Raw genomic sequence first — 21,408 nt, forward strand, 5'->3', positions numbered from 1 at the left:
TAATCGTATCTAGTTATTTTTCTTTCTTATTTTTTCATGGCACCACGGTCATAAATACAAAATTTCCTTTTGTTGGGCTCTTCGGATTGCGTGGCAGTGCGCTAAATAACGTTTCCAGATGCATGTTTACAGTCGGCGTCAAAACTTTGCCGAATGTGGGTTCCACGAAACAGCTGGAGTTCCGCCCATATATATATATATATATATATATATATATATATATATATATATATATATATATATATATATATATATATATATATTTTACTTGCACCCGGTAAGAAAACTGTGCAACTTTATAGGGATGTGCAAATATTCGAAAGTTTCGCTTGAGAAACTTTACATCATCCTACTCGATTGTGTCTTCGAATCGGATACTCACTATTCGTGAATGCGGATATCTTTCGAAGATTATGCAAGAGGTGAGGCGTGCAGACAGGACACCTCACCTCTTTTTTTGCATAATGAATCCTTACCAACTAGCTCAGCTTTCTGTCGTTCTTTCGAAGAGCTTAGGACTATCCAAAAATCTTCAACTGTGCTCTATGAAACAGGGAATTGGAACCAGTGTACAATCGATTTCATCCACGCCGCCATATTCGGCATGGAACATCAGAAGTTACATAGTGTTAGACGCTACGTCGCTCACGCAGCCATACTTCTCCGGCTAAACCATTGTCACTCGAACTCTCCAAAGACTCCTGTACATCCGAAAAAAAGAAAACCCTGCTTATTTGTTCCTGATGCTCCATTTGTGCTTTTAATAAACAAGGCTTACCCGACGTGGTTGCTTAGTGGCTGCGGTGTTGGGCTGCTAAGCAGGATGTCGCGGGATCGAATTCCGGCCACGGCGGCCGCATTTTATTTAGATGGGGGTGAAATGAAAAAAAAAAAAAACACCCGTGTACCTAGATTTAGGTGCGCGTTGAAAGAACCCCAGGTGGTTCAAATTATTCCAGAGTCCCCCACCACGGCGTAATCAGATCGCGGTTTCGGCACGTAAAACCCCGTAATTTTCAATGAGCATGGCCTCATTGAAAATGAGGCCATGCTGAAATGAGGCCACGTGCAATGACATTGCACGTTTAGCTGACGTTATACATACTACGATGGGAGTATTACCTTATATTGACGGTGAAAACGGTTGTTCCTCATTCCAAAAGTGTTCTAACGGTATTCGATATTTGATTCGATTCGCCTCTACAACGTTTGTTAGGCTCGTATTCTATTCTCTCTCAAAGAGGACTTGTTCGAACAGCCCTGCAACCCTATTGGTGGTCGTGCGTACACTATAGTTATCCCATGACGTTGCAGACGCAGTATTTCATCGTGCTGGTACCCGAACGCGGTGGCCACAATGACGTCAGTGCGCCATATTATCACGCGTACATAGTTTTTCTTTTTCTTTTTTCCATTTGTTTTTTTTTACAGTGACCTGTTTTTCACCCGGTTATTACTTTTACCGATTCGTCGCTGGATGCGAAACGCCTCTTTCGAGCTGCCGTTACTTTTGTTTTGGGTTTGTTTACGCAGCTTAACGATTTGCTAGTACTCCAAAAGGACGGACACAATACCTGGATGCAAACTATCTATAAAGGCAGGTAGCAAATCTGAATTCCACACTGCCATGCACAGGCTCAAGAAATACTAAGCTTTTTCACACGTTAGACACACCCTAAACTTCTGATGCCGACTGTGAACCCAGTCATGAACCATTTGTCAGCTCGTGTTTATACGAGCTCTCGCTAGTACCGATCTTCTCGCTTTGAGAGGCTATGTTCTCGCTGCAAATTACTATCGCAGGTGCATGTCTAATCATTCAATTCAATGCTCAACCTGATATTTTCGTTTGATGTCCCTTTAGAAGAAGAAAAAAAGAAGAACGAAGGAAGCTCGCGTTCACCAATCTTGGGGCGGCTTTACTCGCGGTGCTATATTTGGTGCGTGCGCCCATCGTCGCGGTGGCGGCGTCGGCTGCGACCACTGGAGCGTTCGAAATGAAAGCTAAGCACAATCCCCTCCTCCGCAGCTTTTGAGCCGCACCGTTCTGCCCGGCAGAAACGGGGGCGGGCAAAGTCCCCAAAGTGCGCCCTGCGAGAGGTACTTATAAACTGCCGCGCCCGCGTGCTCTTTCCCGTAGCATGTGCACACAGTGCTTACTTATACGCCGGTGCCTCCGCGGATAGCCCCGCATAAAAAGAGAGAGAGAGAGTGAGACGAGAAAGGAAGCTTCCGGGGCGCCAGCGGCGGTGCTTTGCGGGGCAAGCGCGTATCAGCTGGAGGCATCAGTCTCCCGGCGCTGTCCCTCGCGGGCAACGTGCGCATATATAGAATCGGCTGCAGTGCAGGAACGGAGTCGTACCTACCCGCTTACACTGCTTTCCTTTGATCCGCGGCGGCAGTGCATTCGTCTGGAGGCGGCGGCTGGGGACAAGTCGAAAGGATTCCTCGGCTTCTGGGGAGCGAGGGCAGTGGAAGGCTCTCGGCTTCTTCTTGGCTCTAAAGCATAAGGCGTATTCACTTGGGGTGGGGGGGGGGGGGGGCGGAGAACTGTGGCGCCGCCTTTCTTGTTCTTTTTCCGCGTCTTTTCGGCTTTTTTGGAAGGGGCGCGCGCGGCTTTTGATGTGCAGAAATGTGCAGAGTCGTGGCTGCAGCCCTGGAATCTCGTCTCGGGTTCGAGAGCCCGCGCCGGGGTCTCTGAGCCGCAACGCACACGTGTTCGCGCGTGTACCGCCTGCTCCAAGAAAAGCCTTATCGGATCTATGCAAACTTTCGGAGGGGCGCAGCGAGAGCAGTTCCAGCTGAGGCGCGCCTCGATTGGTCCGAAGAGATTTAGAAGTGCAGGCAGGTGGCCCGGCAACTCTTGCTAATCACTTTAGGGTTTTTCCATAGAGTGTTTAAGAAGGGTCCCACGTATAGACTCTGGATATGCACAATATTTGAAAGCTTTATCGCAATCCCCGGGCTCTCACGCTTGTGAGGGTTGTTTGTAAGCACGTTACTATATCATAAGTTCAGTTGGCATGGAGAACCGACGCGGCATAAAGTAAACGAGCTCTCCATAAACGGACGCTGCAAGCGTGTGACCCAAGGCGACAATAGTAGGGTTAGGTGAACGGATTGACAATGCAACTACATTATACTGGCCCGTTTTTTTCTTGTCCGTTACTTTTAATACTGTGGGACCCCTGTGTATATAATCTACGTGCAATATCAACAGTATCAACGCTGACAGGCAGACCAAAACACCATCACAAGGCCTTTTGCGCAACCCTGCGAAGCGACTGAGAGAAAAAAAAAAAAAACTTTATTTTGATGGGGCACGGAGAGAGGGGTGCTTTCCGACTCTGCCAAAGGCACGATAGGGCAAATGCGTTCTGTAAAAGGCAATACGTGTGCTTCACGCAGGCAAGTTTCGGCGCGCGCACTTGTTTAGAAGCGCACAAAGATTGGTCGTCGTTTCATTCGGCGAAACAGTTAAACTAGAATACGTAATATTTCATCACGACGCGCGTTCGACTTCGCCAGTTAATGTTCACGACGAGTGGCTCTGGACACAAGTTTCACCTGCCTGCCCCACCTTCAAGCACTGTGTGCTTGGGTGCGACAGTGAATGTGTTACTGCCTTTGAAGAACAATAAGACTATTATTAGTGCTAATATTAGATTCGCTAATATCGAAAAATTGATAATGTAAACTGCACAATATACATATATCCTACAGCTGTCGTGCTAAAAGTGATGCTTCTTCTGAAGATAAATGGTACATGGTCATGACATTAAAGGAATGTTTCTAGATTTCTCGTTTCCAGCGCCATTCTAGTTAGTTTCGTGAGCTAATGTGTTCTTTTTTTCCCCCAAACCGAATTCGTCAGAAGACTTGTCTCATTGGCTTGCCTACATGGGCAAACGGTGACGTGTGCAACTGCGGGAGCACGAGTTTGCCGATATCAGAACCCTTCTCCGCGAGTGCGTCGTATGCCCAAATTCTTCATGCCTGTCAAGGCAGATTACCTTGCGTTAGCAGCGTCAAAGTCGTTCCCATGCGGAGATCTATATAGCTGTCTAACCACCATCTTTAGGGCGTAGCGGCGACCGCGGTTGCTAGGTGGTGTATCTCTCGAAAAGTGACCGTAGATTCCCCAGCATTGTCAAATAGTTCCCATATAAGTTGCAACATAGCCAAACTATCTACCGACCGCGGTTGTGCCCACGTCTCTCGTGCTGTACGCGCGATGCTTAGAACAGTGAAGCCCATGCGTATCTGTCCGGCTGCTGCTTGTCTGACTTGACGCTTCGCACTCTGCCCCCTCGCAGACTGGCTACATCTACTCTCCTTCGAGGGGCATGTTCACCGTCGAGCCTATCGGCGGCGGCGAGGACCAGGACCAGCGAGGTGCTCACGTGCTCAGGCACCACCGAGGAGGCCAAACCGCGACCAGCAACAGCACACAGGACCACACCGCTGGTGAGTGTGCGTGTTCGCTTCCGGGATTGCTGCATTTCAGTGACGCTTCACCGTCTGTCATAAACCTATGGCATACGTGATATTTCTTTCAGCTGCGTGGCTACGAAGCCATTCGGCTTACGTTGTGGTGTGCTGTCTACAGAACTCCAATCGCTAACCGCTGCGACAGTCCAAAGCCCTGGTGCATATATCCAGAGGGCCCTCTCGCGGGCCCTCTGGTTTGCCAGGATTTGAGAGGTTAGGTCTTGGGCCCTAATGAGCGTCATCATTTCCTCTTGGGTGAAAAGGGGACCGGCAGAGGCGCAGCCCCACAGGACATGCTGGAAGTCCGCATAAACACCACACAGGGGGCAGTCCGATTTACACGGAAGAATTTTTTTCCACCTCGCAATAATCTTCCTCCACTCGGCAGGATTCCTCACTACCTCCTTGCGATATTACCTCTCATCCCTCAACAATCGCCGTCTGCAGGCGGTGAACAGAGCGCAGGAATTAGATGAACGCACATAGTTTCGGTTTCTGTTAGGTTGTTCTGTCGCGTACATGGCCTTGGTTTCCAGCAGTCTGTGGGACGTTCTGTTGGAACCAGTCGCTGGTTCTGCACTGGCGCTTCATGGTCATGCTGCGCATCAGCTTCCGCTGCCGAAACTAAATAACCCCGGGGCACCCGTAAGCGCAACTGCAAGCCACAACTTACGCAGGAAAGTTACCTCGCATTGAGGTAGTCACGCGTAAAGAAGTAGCTTTAGCAAGGGCCCATACTATGCCCTCATAGGAATGGCTGACAGGTCGCGATTGTCGAACACCTGCGGGTGACTCTTCAGCTTGATGTACGGAGACAGTCTCTCCGGAACACACAAGCACGACTAGATTTTGTTTACACGGGGAAGATACCAAAACACAGACCTCGCTGTTCGATGGTGTACGGCACACTAAAGGCGCTTTGGGCGTTTCTTGAAGATTCACTGGGTGTGTCACCATCTGACATTTACTTGTTGGCGCACGCGCGTTTAGGGAACTTTCCGTTTCCCTCCTTTATTTTAAGTTTTCCTCCCGTCTCTCCCCTATATTTCAGCCAAATTAAAGAAAACGCCTGTCCTGAACCGCTAAACGACTTATGTTGGGCGCAGTCAGTGATCGTTGTGGAACTACGCAAAGCACCATGCAACTAGATACAGCGCTCTCCATGTACGTCTATACGACGCTTCGTGAATTTACCGCAACATAACCACGATGCGAGTTGTTTAAGTGGGAGAGCAAGCGCCCCGCTTTTCAGGCTCTCTCTTCCTCTCCCACGCACGCTACGCGCGCGAAATTAGAGCGCACGGCGCATTCACCTAACGGACCCCTTAACATAACAAGCTAAATCGCCAGACGCACCTGCAGCTATCAAGGAGACGGATCGAGGCGCGTGGGCCAGTCCCGGAGTCATTGCAATAGCAGGGCGACTCGCGGCTATTTCGGTTCTTTGATTACGATGCTCAGCATTTTTTTTTTTTTGGTGTGTGTGATACCATTGATGTGCGAGTGAGGTTTGACTGTTTTACGGTTTATGTATTTGGTAGTGAAGCAGCCTACCTTTTATACGACGTTTATTAGTGCATGCAACGCCTCGCAAAGCGTTCTGTCGTTGCATGTCTATGCTGCCTCCGCCGTATTGAATTGATAGCGCCGCCCATATATTCCACCGTATATATTGCATTTATTTTTTGTTCAGTCGTCGAAAGAGCTTTTTGGCACCTGAAACGCGTACGCGGTGATTGTACAAGTTAAAAAGAAGAAGGCAGCCTTCGTCGCTGCACCAGCGGAATTAATGCGTCCGCATACTTCTTCGCCCGCGCTGCCAGTCCCGTTTCTTTGCATGCTATGTGAAATCCTCGCCTTCCTTCGCGGACTCGAGCGTGCCGTATCTCCGTATCCACGCGTCGTGGACGTTATTCTGGTTTTGCTTTTTCCCCAGAGCAGACGACCACGTAGAGTACGCGTGTCGTCTGCAGCTGGCGTGCGTTCGTCGACACCGCAGCCGGGCGCGTGCGAGACTGGCTGTCTTAATGCGAGGCGCGAGCCAAATAAGCTTCCGAGGAGAGCCGTAGTCGAAAAGGTGGCGAGACGCCACAGAAAGGAGGCGGGGGACGTCCGGATAAGCAGGAGAAGGCGAAGTCTTCGTTAATAAATCGAGTACCAACGAGCGCGAAGCAAAATAATTCCCCGCGAAATAAGAAAAGTTGTGCCAGCGACGCCAAGCACGGGTGCGGGAAAAGCAGACGACACAAGGGTCTACCGCGTCTGTCGTGTGCGAGAGAAGCAGACGGCATTAAAAAAAAAAAAAAAACACGAAGGATGGTGCATTAATCGCAGAGCAAAGTGCAGACGACGACGAAGACACGCCAGTGTGATGCTCCACACGCTAAGGAAGGCGCGGCGTGCGAGGCGAGGAGCAATTTCTATTTAAAATTCAGTTTCCGGCTTCTCCCGCTCCCCTCCCCTTCCCTGGCCGCCGGTAGACATGTGTCATCTCTCTCTCGGGGCTGCCTCATATACGCAGAGCGCTGCGGCACTTAGGAAGGGCTTCCTTAATCTCTTGTATTTGTTTCTGTCTGAATCACCTAATCTCTTCGTCAGTCGACGCGCGCCGCAGGTGAGAACCTCGTTTTGGACGACACCGGGGCGTTTCTTTTCGTTGTCATCTGCCGTGGTCTTGGCGACTTTGGCGCTTTGCTTTTTCGTCGCGTCGCTTTCGAACAAGTACTGACTTTTACCTTCGAAGTTGTAGAAAGTATACTACAAGTTTTTTTTTTTTTGCACTTGGCAAGCATATGACGGCTGGGAAGTAGTTATATCCTAATTTGATATAAAAGTTGGTTTCGAAATGATAAACCGTGCGTAATGTAGTTGTGGTGTCGCCATGACACCTAACAAAATTAAGTGACGTCGTGGAGCAGCAGCAAGGCTATATGGATATAATGACGTTTCTCATAAAATAATATCTATAACAACCAACTAGAGGGTCGTGCGCGTTTCTTCTGGTTGGGCTCGCGTGTGGCAAACGTAGCGAACGCAGGAAAGAATTTGAATCAATGTATGATGACGTCATGAGTCTTCCTTCGTTGGTAGCGAAAGGAAATCTGGTTGCTAGAAACAAGTATCGTAATAATTTTTGGGGGGCACTCTGATGCTTCCTAGTATTTCTTTCTTGGGTTTAGAGGGTTCGGACCTTAGTATAACTTGAAGAAAAAAAGACAAATTGAAGACGCCACGTCATGACTGCGTGGTGTATGGTCGTGCTGCCAGGTGTCACATAGGCGGAGACACTGACAGGTGAACACGTAACGGACACAGGCATTACGCAGGAAAGCATAGCACGTACACGGACAAGCTAGAACTCTCTAATGCCTCAGTGCCACCATTACCACGCAAACAACAATCCACCAACCTTGACCTCTACACAAAAACTACACCTAATTGTGTTGTCAACCACACAGTCTTGTCATACCAACTAGTAGCTTCTGTCAAAATACTATTGTTCTGTCGTTAGTCCTTTTGATGCGTATGTGTAGCGTAAAATAATTTAACCTTTAACAGCGAGAAAGGGTGCAAATCGATCTATAACTCACACTTTTCCATCCGTTCGCTCAAAATGGGTGTAAGGGTGTGAGTTACTTACGGACCGATTTACTCTTTTTCGCTTTTGAGGGCGTAAGTTATTTAACCAGTGTGCCTTCGTCTCGTGCGTTTTTTTTTTGTCTGCTTCTGCGATCGCCGTCTCTCGATCCGGCTCGTCGCTCGACTGCCTTTTCCCTTTCGCCGAGCTTAATGCGGCGTCGCCCGGCGCCAGCGCGCTTTTCCAAGGAGCTGCGCCGCCGTGCGCAACGCGGAACGGCCGCCCGCCGGTTTCCGGTGCACGAACTGCCTTCTTCGTTGGTGGGCCGCTGACGCTACGCCGCGAAAACAAGTTCGCGCGCTTCGCCGGCTGAACCGTGCGAAAGACGAAAGGCAAAAGGAAAGAGCCTCGCTCTACTCGCTGTACTCGAACAAAGGTCCGCCAGTGATGCCATCGTTGTGTCGCCGCGGCTCGAACAAAGACTACTTTTCCTTCAATGCTATAGAAAGCGGTCGGGGCGCGTACCGTGGTCCTTAGTGTCAAGTTGCACGCAGGCTTCCGGATACGAAGGGTGAGCTGGCTGTGTTGTAGCCGTTGTGTCGAACGACGATGGTGCGTTGGAGCTGTAACGAGAGAAAAGGGTTCTGCTCCTTCGACTGTGTTGAAATAGGTTGGTAACTTACCTAGGTGTACTTCTTGTTCAGGGTAAGCTTTGCGGATTGAGTTTGCTCTCTTTTTGCGTCACGTGGCTTTAATGTAGAAAAAAGAAACATTTAACAGAAAGTCTGCATTTTCACTATTATGAAGCTGTTGACATTTTCACCGGCAGTTAAGTAGAACGTGGCTGGTAATAATAGCAGCGCGGCCTCTCTGGTTAAACTCTGCGCCTCAAGATTGCGCCACTTGCCTTGCGGCGCTCAGCTGTAATCCGGTAGTCCGTTTACGGACTAGCGTGCCCAATATATTCTAACGTGCGTAAAGGAGCTACGATAACCTGAATTATATAAATAAATTGCGCTGCTGCAACAGCCTCTTGACTTGGAAGGAGGCTTGGTACAACAAAGGAGACGTTATTAGAGAGTTTTAATTTGTCTACAGGGTCGCTGGAGCTGTGCACGGCTGCGACAAAAGAGAATTTTAGTGCGTCCGGTATTACGGCAAGCGTGGGCGGTTTGCCGGATGAGCTGGGGCGTAAACGTGAGCGGCCAGATTGGTGACGCCAGCTGGTGGTGCAAACAAAGCTCAACCACATAGACACAGAGCCAATTACTATATTCTTTTCAGCTGGGGTGTAAGTTTTCAACAGCGGCGGAATTTTGAACACAATTGCGCCGCTGCCAAAAATTTGCACCAGCAGCGAAGCAGAACAAAGTAGGTTATTGCAATTTTAGTTCTGTCTTTGTCTGGTTTAGCTCTACAACACCAGGCGGCTACGCCGCTCCGACCGCTCACGTTTACGCCCCCGATCATCCGGTAATCCCCCCCCCCCCCCCCCGTTCACCTCAGTAGAGACTTTTTGCGTATCCGCTATTCCGGCAAACCGGGGCGGTTTGGGCGGACGTTGTCCAACTACAACGTGTTTTAAACATTTTTTTGTTCTGTGTTGCGTGTGTGTTCTCGTGTAGAGAAAATTGTGAAAGGTCGCAAACTCTCTAGCTACTAACGCTTTACACCGATTGTCAAGCAGAATGGAATCGGACACTGCAGTGTCAGCTTTGTGAGCTCTCCGGTTAAATTCGGCTTCACAAGAGGTCGCTGCCTGCATTGTTTGCTACCGTACACCTCTCCCCTGTGTTCCGCAAACTGTACATTGCGTTTACGGACAAACTAATACTCTAACGAAAAGCGAGTGGCGACGCCACCCTGAACTGCCCGCACGAGTTATGCGTTACGTCACAAATTTGACAACGTCTACTCCGGTCAACTTAACTACTGAGACGATAACACGTGCTAGTGGCACTCTGAAGAAATCAGTCAACATAGCGAGTTTAGAGAAATCTTATTGCTCCAAAATGACCCAAAAGCGAGGAGATGTCTCGTGACATTTCAGTGACGTATACCGAAGCTTGGCTTCTGCACGAAATTTAAACGTGGAACGTGTATAGCTCTAATATCTCGATTATTCCCGAACTTTTCGTTCCCGAATGAAAGGAAATGAGATTTTGAAGGAATAATTTACCAATGAAAGCGAATGTTGTGCTGTGTCTTCAGTGTCGCTTTGACAGAGCATTCACCACATGTTAAAGCTGGTGGCGATGATGATGATGATGACATTAAATGCAGTGGCACCAACCTACTCAAGTGGATTCGTCAAGTGTCGGGCGGATGTTAGAGCCTTATTAGGGGTATGGCTTTAGAAATACGCAATTATGATAAATAAATGAAAGCCAAGCACAATAGAGAGATCTTTCTTGAACATTCGTTGGGAATGAGCATTAATCAGAAATATCTAAAGGGCAGAATGAGCGATTAATCAAATGATCTATGCGGTTAACAACGGAATCGATTGGTCTGGAGAACGAGAAAGTTGAGGCAGTTAAGTAGCCTTACGTGATTTGAAGGCGAACACATGAGGACTTGTCTGAGTTATCACCTTAAATTAGAACTGCACCTTAATCCACCTTGCTCAAGTTTGCACGAACCTCAATCCGCCTTATAATTCACCTTCATTCACTTTACATCACCATAGGTATTTCGCAGTGCGAGCCGCAGTAGGTCTATTGCAGGGAACGTGACGTCATCGTTTGGTCACGTGGATTTCGGTGCCATCGGGTGTCGACGCCGGACGGACGCCGTATTTTTTTCGCTTCACGGGGAATACGAGGTTTTTCGTCTTAAAAAGGTGCTTTGTCGTGGTACTGCTGCTCCGGTGCGCAGCGCGCGCACCTCCAGTGTTTCCTCTTCCCCACTCCGGTTGTCGAAAACTGTCGCGTCGCGTACGCTCCGCGCGGAGAAAGTAAGCGGCTTCCCTAGCCGCTAGACGCGGCGGCGTGCTCGGTAATCGCGGCGCGACTGCTGGCGCCGTGGCATGGCAGGCGTGACAAAAGCGTCGCAATTCGGCTCCGCTTCCGCTTCTGGCACGCCCGTCTCCTCACAGCTGCCTACCACCGGCTCGTCAGCTGAACGACGTCGATTCAATTTCGGATGCGTGGCGGTGAAGGAAGCGAACGCAAAGATTGAAACGCCGCTGTAGGTTAAAAAAAAAAATGGAGAGGGGGTAGGCGGAATAAAAGTGGACAGAGCAGGTGGCAGGGCTCCAGAAAACAAGGAATCGAACACCGCTAGAAGTGTACAGTCTCGAGCAAAAGTTTGGAGACTGCGCAATAAGAAAGAAAGAAAGAAAGAAAGTGTTCCCGCACAGCTTCTCAACGTGGAGTGGCTTCAGTACATTGAATTGGTCGAACACGTAGGCTACATAGGCTGTACCACTTGATTTAATTTTGACTCCCCATTCCTCGCTGTTAGGAACCGATTGTCTTTCGACGATATTGTGAGCTAGCGTAGGTGTGGGTGACCACTGTCCCGAAAATCCTGACGCTTTTACCGTATATACTCGTGTAATGGCCGCATATATATATATATATATATATATATATATATATATATATATATATATATATATATATATATATATTCACAATTTTGACGAAGTGCGGCTCTCGCACGGGACTGAACCTTTTGGTCAAAATGGTGCCGGCGCAGCCGGCGACTTGTGTACGCCCCGGATGTACCATTGCATCAGAGGTCAACGCGAAAGCTCTCGCCATCTGGCAGCTGCACGCGGAAGTACACAGCGCGCGAAAATTCGCCAATGCGCACGCGCGGCATCGGGGCACTGAACCACGCTATTGCTTCACCGTTGGATTTTTTTTCTTCCAAATTTTGGACTACCGAGTTGGGGGTGCGACCTTGACATGGGTGCGGCCCTTACACGAGTCTACGCGGTACTTATAGCGTTTTCGTTGCGTGTTTTTTTTTTTTACGGCATGATCCTATCACTCGCTGCGGGACTGCGTCTACGCGCTCGCTGTGAACGCACACCGCTTGCGCCAGTGGAATGTCGCCCGCTTATACGCGTTCGCACATTGACGCGGGCGTGCGCTTTCTCACGGGTTGCTGTTCCCTGTTGCGGGCATCACATTTCGAGCTGAATTACGCTGTGCAAACCTCGTGCTTGGTTACCTCGTGTACGGCCTTGTCGTAGCTGCGAGCTCGGTGTCGGGTGTATGGACGCTTGCGCTTCAACCCTCACGTTCGCGCACGCAAGGCCACTGGATATATGTGCATGCAGGTCACTCCGGCCTCCGTGAAAGACATGAACTCGCATTGGCTGTAGTACAGTGCGGAGATGTCCTGGTGGCAAAGGTAAAGGATGCAACCGTAAGAAGATGACAGTGCTCATTCTAGTGCTTTTAAGACCAACTGCCCGAGCAATGAGCTGAATTGACCATGTTTAACTTGTTTCTATGTCCAAAAGCTGCATTCTTGGGTTGTGTCGGACGCCTACGTGGAGGGTTTCGGAGCTTCTGTGAAAGGACCCTTGAGGACGAGCAGAACGAGACGGGAATGGAAGTCCGCAGTGACCGCTATCTCGGAGAATTAAAGCGTTGAAAGCTTGTATTTGAAATATCTTTCTTTTAGTGTCTGTTTTGCGCATCTGGATACGAGAGTTTTTGATTGGGACTGTTAGGTTCAGATCAAAGCAACTTTCCAAGAACAGCTGCTTCATTTCACAGTTCGCCGCAGCTGTTGGGACATGCCAGGTGCCGTTTTTCTCCAACGCACGCATGCATTACTTTGGTTTCAAAAGAAAAGCGCTCTCACGTTGATGTGACACGCGTGGTCTTCCAGTTGTATAGCCATAGCTCCGATCTGCTAAGTACTATATGTCATATACCTCGCGCCTTATCTTATGTAGCGCTGGATGCTGGCTTCCGTGCAGGCCTAAGCTTCAGCGCAAGCTCCAAAGTAGTGTCCCACGCGCTGTTTAAGGCAGGCGTTTATTCCAGGGTTCATTTCTATACAACGCATCAGTGCGGCTTTCAGCCGGCCACCCGCAGAGCTGTCCTTCGAAGGCCACATGTTTGAGAACACCAAGCAACTGGTACGTGCGAAACCGCGTCCGCCGCAAATTTAAATCCGCTGCTCGCGATAAAAAAAAGTAAGTGAAGCAAGCGTACCGGCGGGCGTTCGAACAATCTCGGGTCTGTTTTCTACACGCCTAGCCCGGCTATCCCATTACGCGTCGTCTTCGTTTACGACGGCGCTCACGCAGCCTTGGCACCTCGCGTAACCCGGCCGCGAGGATCTGGAAATCAGCTCTTCCCGAGGCGTGGCTTTTTGCCCAAGAAAAGGGTTCTTTTTTTACACCGCTTAGGCGGCGAACAAAATAAAGCAGGGCGTGACGTCACCGCCCCAGCTGGCGTCCTTGCATGGGGGGAGCGGCCTGGGTCTGGCTGTAGAGGCGCCGCCAAACAAGGCCGTCTGCGCCGTTCGATGGCGCCAGTCTGAGGGATGCGAAACCGCGGTCAGGCCGTGTCGTCTGCCCGGCCATTGTGTGTGTGTGTGTGTGTGTGTTTCTTTTTTCTGATAGTTCTGCCCACAAACTCAGCCTCCATGAGGCGCTGCCTGCACAATTGTGCGCGCGAAGATAAAACATGAAAATCAACGGCACGGAAGGAAATAATTATATTCGAAACGTGTCGCGAACATGTTGAAACATTTGTTGATTGGACTTTTTCCACTAGTTCGAATAATATGTGTGAAGTGTTTCAGTAAAACGAGTTGGAATGTAGACGTGCCGGGTGTTTGCTCTCGCAACCATTATGTCTCCACGAAGCAGGCATACTTCCTTCTTTGTTTCTCTCAGAGATTTACGTGATCGTTTCAAATACCAGCGCGTAGAAAACAAGGGACGAACGTAAAAGAGGCATACACAGCGCTGCGTACATCTCTTTACGTTCGTCTCTTGTTTTTACGCGCTGGTATTTGGTCATCACGAAAAACCAACTAGCCAGAATTTCGGCTCAACGTTATATACACAGGGCACATTTTTCAAGCTTGATAGGTGCTTTTCAAGTATGCCGGACATAAAATATTCGATTTTGTCATATCTGACTCGTACAGCGAGACTTTCTCATATAAAGAGTTTTCGCATAAAGTCCAACTTCGGTTAACGTATCAAAGCTCACTGAAAAATTGAAAATTCTCGATCCATTTTGCAGCTGTACACTTTTCATGGTTCTGAAGACACAGTGAATATGGTTAAAGGAAGCTTCCGATGGACACAATTAATTGGCGCCTGAAGGCGAACTATTCGAGGGAACTATCTCGCTGCCGTCGTTCGGCTACCATAACAATAACAAATATAGTACACGGGTTGGTCCTAATCTTCATACTTGCGGCATCAGACGTTCTTGCGGCGTTATTTATTACGCTTTATCTTAAAAATTTCGAAGAAATCGTAGCTTTCACAACACAGCAGGGCAATAAGCCTCAGGGCACATGTACAATAATTCAGAATTGCTGCATTTGTAATGCGATGTATGGTGGAAAGTATCAGATTTCAAAGTCCATCGCAAAGCCGTTCGAAGCCACAAGGACGAAGCTTCCATCCACTACCGATGATTCCCATGCTATAGCCACGCTCGCTGAACCGCCGTGCCTGAATGGATGGATGAATGTTACTAGCATGCCCATCGGAACGGGGCGGTGAGTTGCGCCACCAAGCTCTTGTGATTTTATTGCCCAATGCCTTACCTCTGTTAAAAAATAAACAGAGAAAAAAACCCGCGATGAGTTCTCATAGCCAATTTTTATGAACCCCTATTGTCAACTTTGTTTTCGTACGCCTCCGTTGTTTGTCGTTTCCCTACTTTTGTTCCACCAATCTTCCAATCACCTCTTAGTAATCTCTATTGCGGACATGTTTACTTTCCCCCTGCTCTCGCTGAACCCAAGGACTTGAAGGAGGCCAGTTAGTCCTAAATCGACCGCTGGGCAGATATCTTCACATTCTAATACAACATGCTTCATCGTTTCCCTAGCTTTACTGCAGCAAGCACATGCTTCTTCTTCCTTCTTATGTCTCGCTTTATGAGTGCCTCTTCTAAGGCATCCTGATCTCGCTTCGAAAAGTAATGAGCTTCCCTTTGAGTTATCATAAATTGTTTCTTTCGCAGTTTCGTTTTTTCCTCTTATGTAGTTACTCATGGAAGGTTTCTCTTCCATTGCCGCCACCCACGAGATTATTTCAGCCTCTCTGACTTACCAAATGACGTTCTTTGTTGCTGTATTGCCCACCCCACAGGCCGCATACTTGCTGGTAAGCTTGCTAGTTCTTTTCCTCCACTGTGAATCGATGTTACTCCTGTACAAATAGCTGAACACTCTCCCAGCCCATTTACTTTCTTCCATATTCCTCAGTCGTTCTTCATAATCAATTTTACTGCGAGCTTCCCTCACTTCAAAACTAGTCCAGCCGATGTAACCCTGCACAGCTTCATTTGTAGTCGTCCCGTGAGCGCCCAATGCGAGGCGTCCCACTGGCCTTTGGTTGCCATCGAGTCCTGATTGTACCCCTGATTTCAAGCAAACAACCGCATTTCCGAATGTAAATCCTGGAACCCTTATACTTTTCACATACCGCGGAGCACCTGGTACCTATTGTATCCCCATAGCGGTCTCTGTTTCTCATTGGCCGCATTTCTCTTCCCCTTTATTGTTATTGTTTTTTGTTGCGTTTTCATATATCTATTGCCTTCGTTTATCCATATACCAAGGTATTTATATTCTTTTACGCGAGGTATTTCCTTGCCCTGTATTGTCACTGACGGCTGTTTTCATTGAATACGATAACATCTAAAATTTTTAACGCTAATGTTCTGATCTAGTTTATCGCATTCCTGTCCACAGATATTATTTAGCCAGACGTTGCATAACAATTTGCTTGTTAGCTAGCAAGACAATGTCGTCCGCATAAAATAAACCTGCAAGCTTCAGCTCTACTAGTGTATCCGCCTGTTTGTATGAGAGACTAAACCCGATATTACTTCCTTCTAGGGCCCTTTCCATCCTCACCATGTACATCATAAACAGCAGTGGGGATAGAGGGCACCCCTGCCTCAGTCCCTTGTTGATATCGACTTTCTCCTCGCTCCTCATACCTTCCCATTCAACGCAAACGGCATTTTCTAGGTAAATCTCTCTCAAAAGCTGTAGACAATCGTCGCCTAAGCCTTCCCCTTCCAGAATATCCCACAAAATGTTGTGGTCTACCTAGTCATACGCTCCTGTAATGTCTAAAAAGGCCACATATAACGGTCTCCTTTCTACTCTTGATATTTCATTCACTGAGTAAGGACAAATAAGTTATCCAAACGCCTACCTATTCTGAAGCCATTATGAAGCCTCCAGCTCCCGCCGGAACTCCCTCTGGTGTTAGGATAGATGTTAGGATGTTGTTTAAGCATGATCTGAAGTGAAGGCGCGACCACGACGGTGGACGATGAGGACACACGCGCGCACGCACACGCACACGCACACACGCGCACTCACTCACTCACTCACTCACTCACTCACTCACTCACTCACTCACTCACTCACTCACTCACTCACTCACTCACTCACTCACTCACTCACTCACTCACTCACTCACTCACTCACTCACTCACTCACTCACTCACTCACTCACTCACTCACTCACTCACGTGTGTGTGAATGTGTTCCCTCTTCGTCCACCGTCGTTGTCGCGACTTCACTTCAGATCCCTCTGGTGGTTTTTATAAGAAACTCCACGGCTTAGCGTAACGACGCCGCCTGGTCTGTTCGATGTTATCTTTCTGCAAAAACCTCTAGAGGAAACTAGAGGGCACAGCGATCGTTTAGTCACCACTGGGATGAAGGTTTGTTCGTGTATTTGTCTCATCTCCGTGCTTGTGGCGTGAAACCCTCTTGTGACGTTATTTATTACGTCTTGCCTTTCTAAATTTCTAACCACTGAGTTTCTACACACAGCTAGGAAACTAGTCTCCGCGCATATGCAATATGTGCTTGTATTGTTTATTGGCAGGCATTGAGGAGACTACAAGGCCACTGAGATAAATTGCCATATGCGACAGTCATTGGAAACCATTGTGTCTGTAGCGCCAATATTTTGTCGACAATTATCAATTTGCAAAGTTGCAAATCCGCTTGAAGTCGGGAAGGTTAAATTTATGAAGATGAATGTGCAGCTAGTCCATCAGTTCAGTTTCCGTAGCTACTAGCACCAGCGTTCCCTTATGTAACTTTCTTTTTTAATGAAACTATGTGTTCAATGGCGCCAGTCTGCAGGATGCGAAACCGTGGGCGGCCTTTCCCTTCAGCTCACCCGGGGTTTCCCGTGACAGAGCCCCACCGAGGGTTGTCACGCACTGCCCAAGCTGGGGCTGCAGGCATGCGTTAGGTTTCCTGCGCGTTCTGTTTCTCCGCACTGCAGCGTCGCTTGCTCGACGTAGGCGGAGAGGGGTCTCCGCAGTCGTGACTCAAGGATGCTGCGAGCGAAGAGGGCAGGAAAAACCCCCGGCTCATCTTTCGCGTCTCGTTTTCTTTATCCGTTCTGGCTTTTAACGGAGAACAGTGTCGCTTTACACTGGCCGGTCCGGTGCAGTCCCGTTGCTCGCAGTGTATCGTTTTACTCGAATGCTGGCCGGGTAATGGACGAGAGATAGCGCGGGGCTGTTAAGCTGGACGCCATAGCCTGTTGCTCATTAGTCGCTGTCGCAGTACGAGGACTCGCTTCGTGACGCATTAAAAAAAGATGGTCTCATCGTCTTTTCGTGTTTGTACGTTCCTGCGGCTTCAAAAAGTTGGCGAGTCGGCGCGTATGTATCGTCGTACGATAGCTCCGAAAGGCGCGTGTCCATCTATCTGCGCTGATGTGCAGTGCTCGTGTGGTGCGGTGTCGTCACGATGGCTAAACTGTTCGGGATCACTCAGCATGGTTGACGCCAACCGGGCACGATGCGACGGTGTCGCGATGTAGATTAGAACAAGGCTGCTTAGTAAACGGTTTCTTTCTGTCTTTCTTTCTGTCTTTCTTTCTTTTTTTGTTTCTTTTTTTCCGTGTTACGAGGCTTACAAGAGGCTGGTGTAGGTGATACTTTTCCCAGCTTCCACTGGGCCTCGGTGAAATACGCGCTGCTTCATGGCAAGAAAGCGCGAGATGGGGCTTTCATGCCGTAGAACAAACAGGCTTCCAAGAAAACAGGCAGAATATACGTTTACGTTGGTTCTCTAAAGGAACGAATGTTAACAGCGACTATGGATTGTCAATCGGTGCAAGCAAAAGCTGTGCTCACCTGAAGCTGCCGAGGATGTTACAGTCTACGCCGCACCCTTTCGCCCCTGTAGTGTCGGCTTCACCGTGACCAGTTGTGTATTGAGAAGAAATGTTACTACGGGGGAGAGGACGCAACCATGCGTGATATTGGCACCGGTGTTGTTTCGCCGTCTGGTGTCTTTCGTCTTGCAAGATAACCAAAAACAATAGTATGGAAATTTATTCACTTTATAGAAAAGTGGCGTGAATGACGATAGCTGCAAAGGAAAGGAAGCATGAAGACGGAGAATTAGGATAGTTAAAAGCTCGCATCGTTTGAGCGTCAACCGTTTACTGGGCTGGCGTTTAAGATTTGTATATTTGTACATATCTACCTCTTGTATGAGTTGATTCGCAGGAATAAATGCTTCGCTCTAACAAAAAGTGCGGGGGGGGGGGGGGGCGAGGTGCTGCACTTGAGAACGACGTGTTATACTGCTGGAAAAGCGTTGAAAATTGAAAGTGATAACCAGAACAAAACCACCGCATGGGCTCTGAATAAACAAGTAGTGTTCCCGTTCCTGCCTAAGTGTCATTATGTCCCTGGTGCATGCCGTAGGTGTGTCTGCGCGGCGTCATTTATAGTACAAACGAAGCGAAATTTTCGCAAATGCAACGACGTGATGCTTCACTGCAACAGTCGATGCAGAGAAGTGCTTGCAATGACGAGCGATGCACCAGTTTCTCTCGCTTTTGCTTACAGTAGGAACAAATAAGAACAGCAGTAGACATCAGGAACACGTCCTCGCTCGAAGCTGCTGTCAATTTATTTCTGCACAAGATTGCTGCCAAATAAACAGTGATTTCTTTTGCGATCCTACGAGTGGCATCAAAAGTGATCAAACCTAAGTGTCTTCTAAACTCAATGCCCTTAAGACATTTCGATTTGCACCTCAAAGCAGCGCCGCCGATAAAGTCCAGATAAAGAGCCTCCAAATGGAACTGCTATTGCCCGTCGCGCGTCCTTTTACGAAGCTGTTAAGTGCTTTTCCAGCTCGACGAGCAAGAACCAATCGTCGCGCCAAAACTCGAACCGACGTCGCGAACGTTTCGAAACTGTGAGCGCCTTCTAGAGTCTCCACCGAAAGTGACAAGAGTGGCTAAAACCGTGCTGGACTGTGCCTACGAGTGCGGGAGGCCCTCAGAAGAAGGAGCGCGATCGTTATCCGTTTTGGAGGCCTCCGCAAAGTGGGCTAATGCGACGCGGCGCTGCTTTAAAAGACGAACGCGCCGAGCTTCAAGCCACGGTGGCCCTTCGAAGCGCGACGCATCCGTCTGCCTTATCTCGCATATGCACCGCTGGAATGCATCGTCTGCTCGAGCGAGCCTATCCGTCTGGCGTTGTCGTCTGGTTCGACACTCGCGCTTTCTCGCGCGCCGACGCGCGCGATTTTCTTATCGTCGTGTGCTCTCTCGACATTTCATTTTCGTCTGCTCTCAACTAAGTCAGCTGATGCAGGGGAGAGAGATGGCGCTGAACGTCAGACGACCGGCGTACCCTGTTTGCAAATAGCTCTCCGTAAGTCGAGCGTGTCGGTGCGGTCTGTACGTGTGACGTGGACGCACACAGCTGAACAAGGTTGTGGCTTCTTTTTACGTTTGGAACGACAGCTCGGGGTTCGCATTTCGCACTGCGTGCAATGGCAGCGGTATAACGCAATAGATGTTGTGTCTGCGGGACGCACTTGCATGTGTGCCGTGTCACTGACATTTACTATGGGCGATGTCCACTAGGTGTGTGGGGGGAGGGGGGGAGGGCGAGTGCGGAGGACCTGCTCTAAACAGCGCTACGTCGGCATTCGCTCAGAACTGGGAACAGGACACCGCTAGAGAAACTGTAAAGCCGAAAGTAAGTTAGTCCGCGCAGCTTTCTGTTCTGCCGGTTGAACGCGTACGAGTAGGTCGAAGCCTGTGCATTACGGTTGCCTGCGGAGACTTAGAGACCCCCCACAGTGATATGTGCGTTCCGAGAAACCCGTCGCCGTTCAAAAAGCCCGTTTGCGCCGTATGCCCTTATCATAACACTATATTACCATATGGGATCTTGTATGAAAACGTGCATGTTCGCATATAAACCCATGGGACCATAGACGAATATGGTACGGGACATAGGTCTCTCTCAATCGGGCACCCTTTCTCTCCTCCTTGTAAACAATTGAAAGGGAAAAAAAAAGTTGGAGGGATACATTGCTTGGTAACACGCTCGTAAATTCAAAGTGTTGCCGAGATGATTTCGCAAATGGTAAGGGGCGGGGGCTTAGCAGCAGGGTTTCATGTTGGACCGGTCGCTGTATGGTTACGAAAACGCTCTTGCACTGACGGGTTTCATGCCGCGACCATTATGGTAGCGGTCCTGCCGTCTGCGATATCGCGGCTACACTGTGGGCGGCTCAAAGCCACTGTCTCGATGGTTAAAATGACTCAACAAACAACGGAACTAAGCAATACAAGAAACATATGCGTAGTCTTCAAAGGTTACTAAAATGACTTCGACCTATACGTGTGGAAGTCAATTCAGCCCCTTGTAGGCTAATTAGGAGTCTTAGTCACGTGCATATCCTATTAGACCGTGTGAGAGTGATGGAGATATAGAACGAAAGAAAGAAAGAAAGGAACAAGGAAAGAACGATGAGAACGTTGACTAGGACTTTGTCCAGGTGTGCTGCTCTGTGTACATGGGTATGTGAGTGATCTGGGAGTGCCTTTCATTCGTTGTAGTGACGGGTAACAGTTTAACAAAGGAATGTCGCTAAAGTCAGCGTTTCGTCAAAGAGACTGGTCTTCGTAAGGCCGGAAACAGCTGCCCTGAGGGAAACAGGTCGCCTTGTCGAAACGTTGGCTTCAACCACGTTCCTTGCTCAACCTCTGCTAACCAATTGAAGCCTCCATCTTCCCTCTGTAGCGTTCTTGTTTGGGTTTCGTACACTATAGTCATGTGACTTGAGCACTGCAGCTTCTTTCGTGAGCGCCATAGAGCGCG

At 48.9% G+C, this 21,408-nt stretch overlaps 1 protein-coding gene across 5 annotated transcripts in view; it reads left to right on the plus strand.

The window, feature by feature from the left end:
• The window catches only part of AdamTS-A (ADAM metallopeptidase with thrombospondin type 1 motif A), a 383,945-nt gene that overhangs the window by 237,108 nt on the left and 125,429 nt on the right, over window positions 1–21,408 (plus strand). For all 5 annotated transcript variants that reach the window (XM_075668702.1, XM_075668703.1, XM_075668705.1 and 2 more), the window contains exon 3: window positions 4,317–4,467. In XM_075668702.1, the coding sequence (XP_075524817.1) occupies window positions 4,317–4,467 (151 nt within the window). The remainder of the gene's footprint in view (window positions 1–4,316; window positions 4,468–21,408) is intronic.

Source organism: Dermacentor variabilis, chromosome 9 (genome assembly GCF_050947875.1).
Source record: "Dermacentor variabilis isolate Ectoservices chromosome 9, ASM5094787v1, whole genome shotgun sequence".
Lineage (NCBI taxonomy): Eukaryota > Metazoa > Arthropoda > Arachnida > Ixodida > Ixodidae > Dermacentor > Dermacentor variabilis.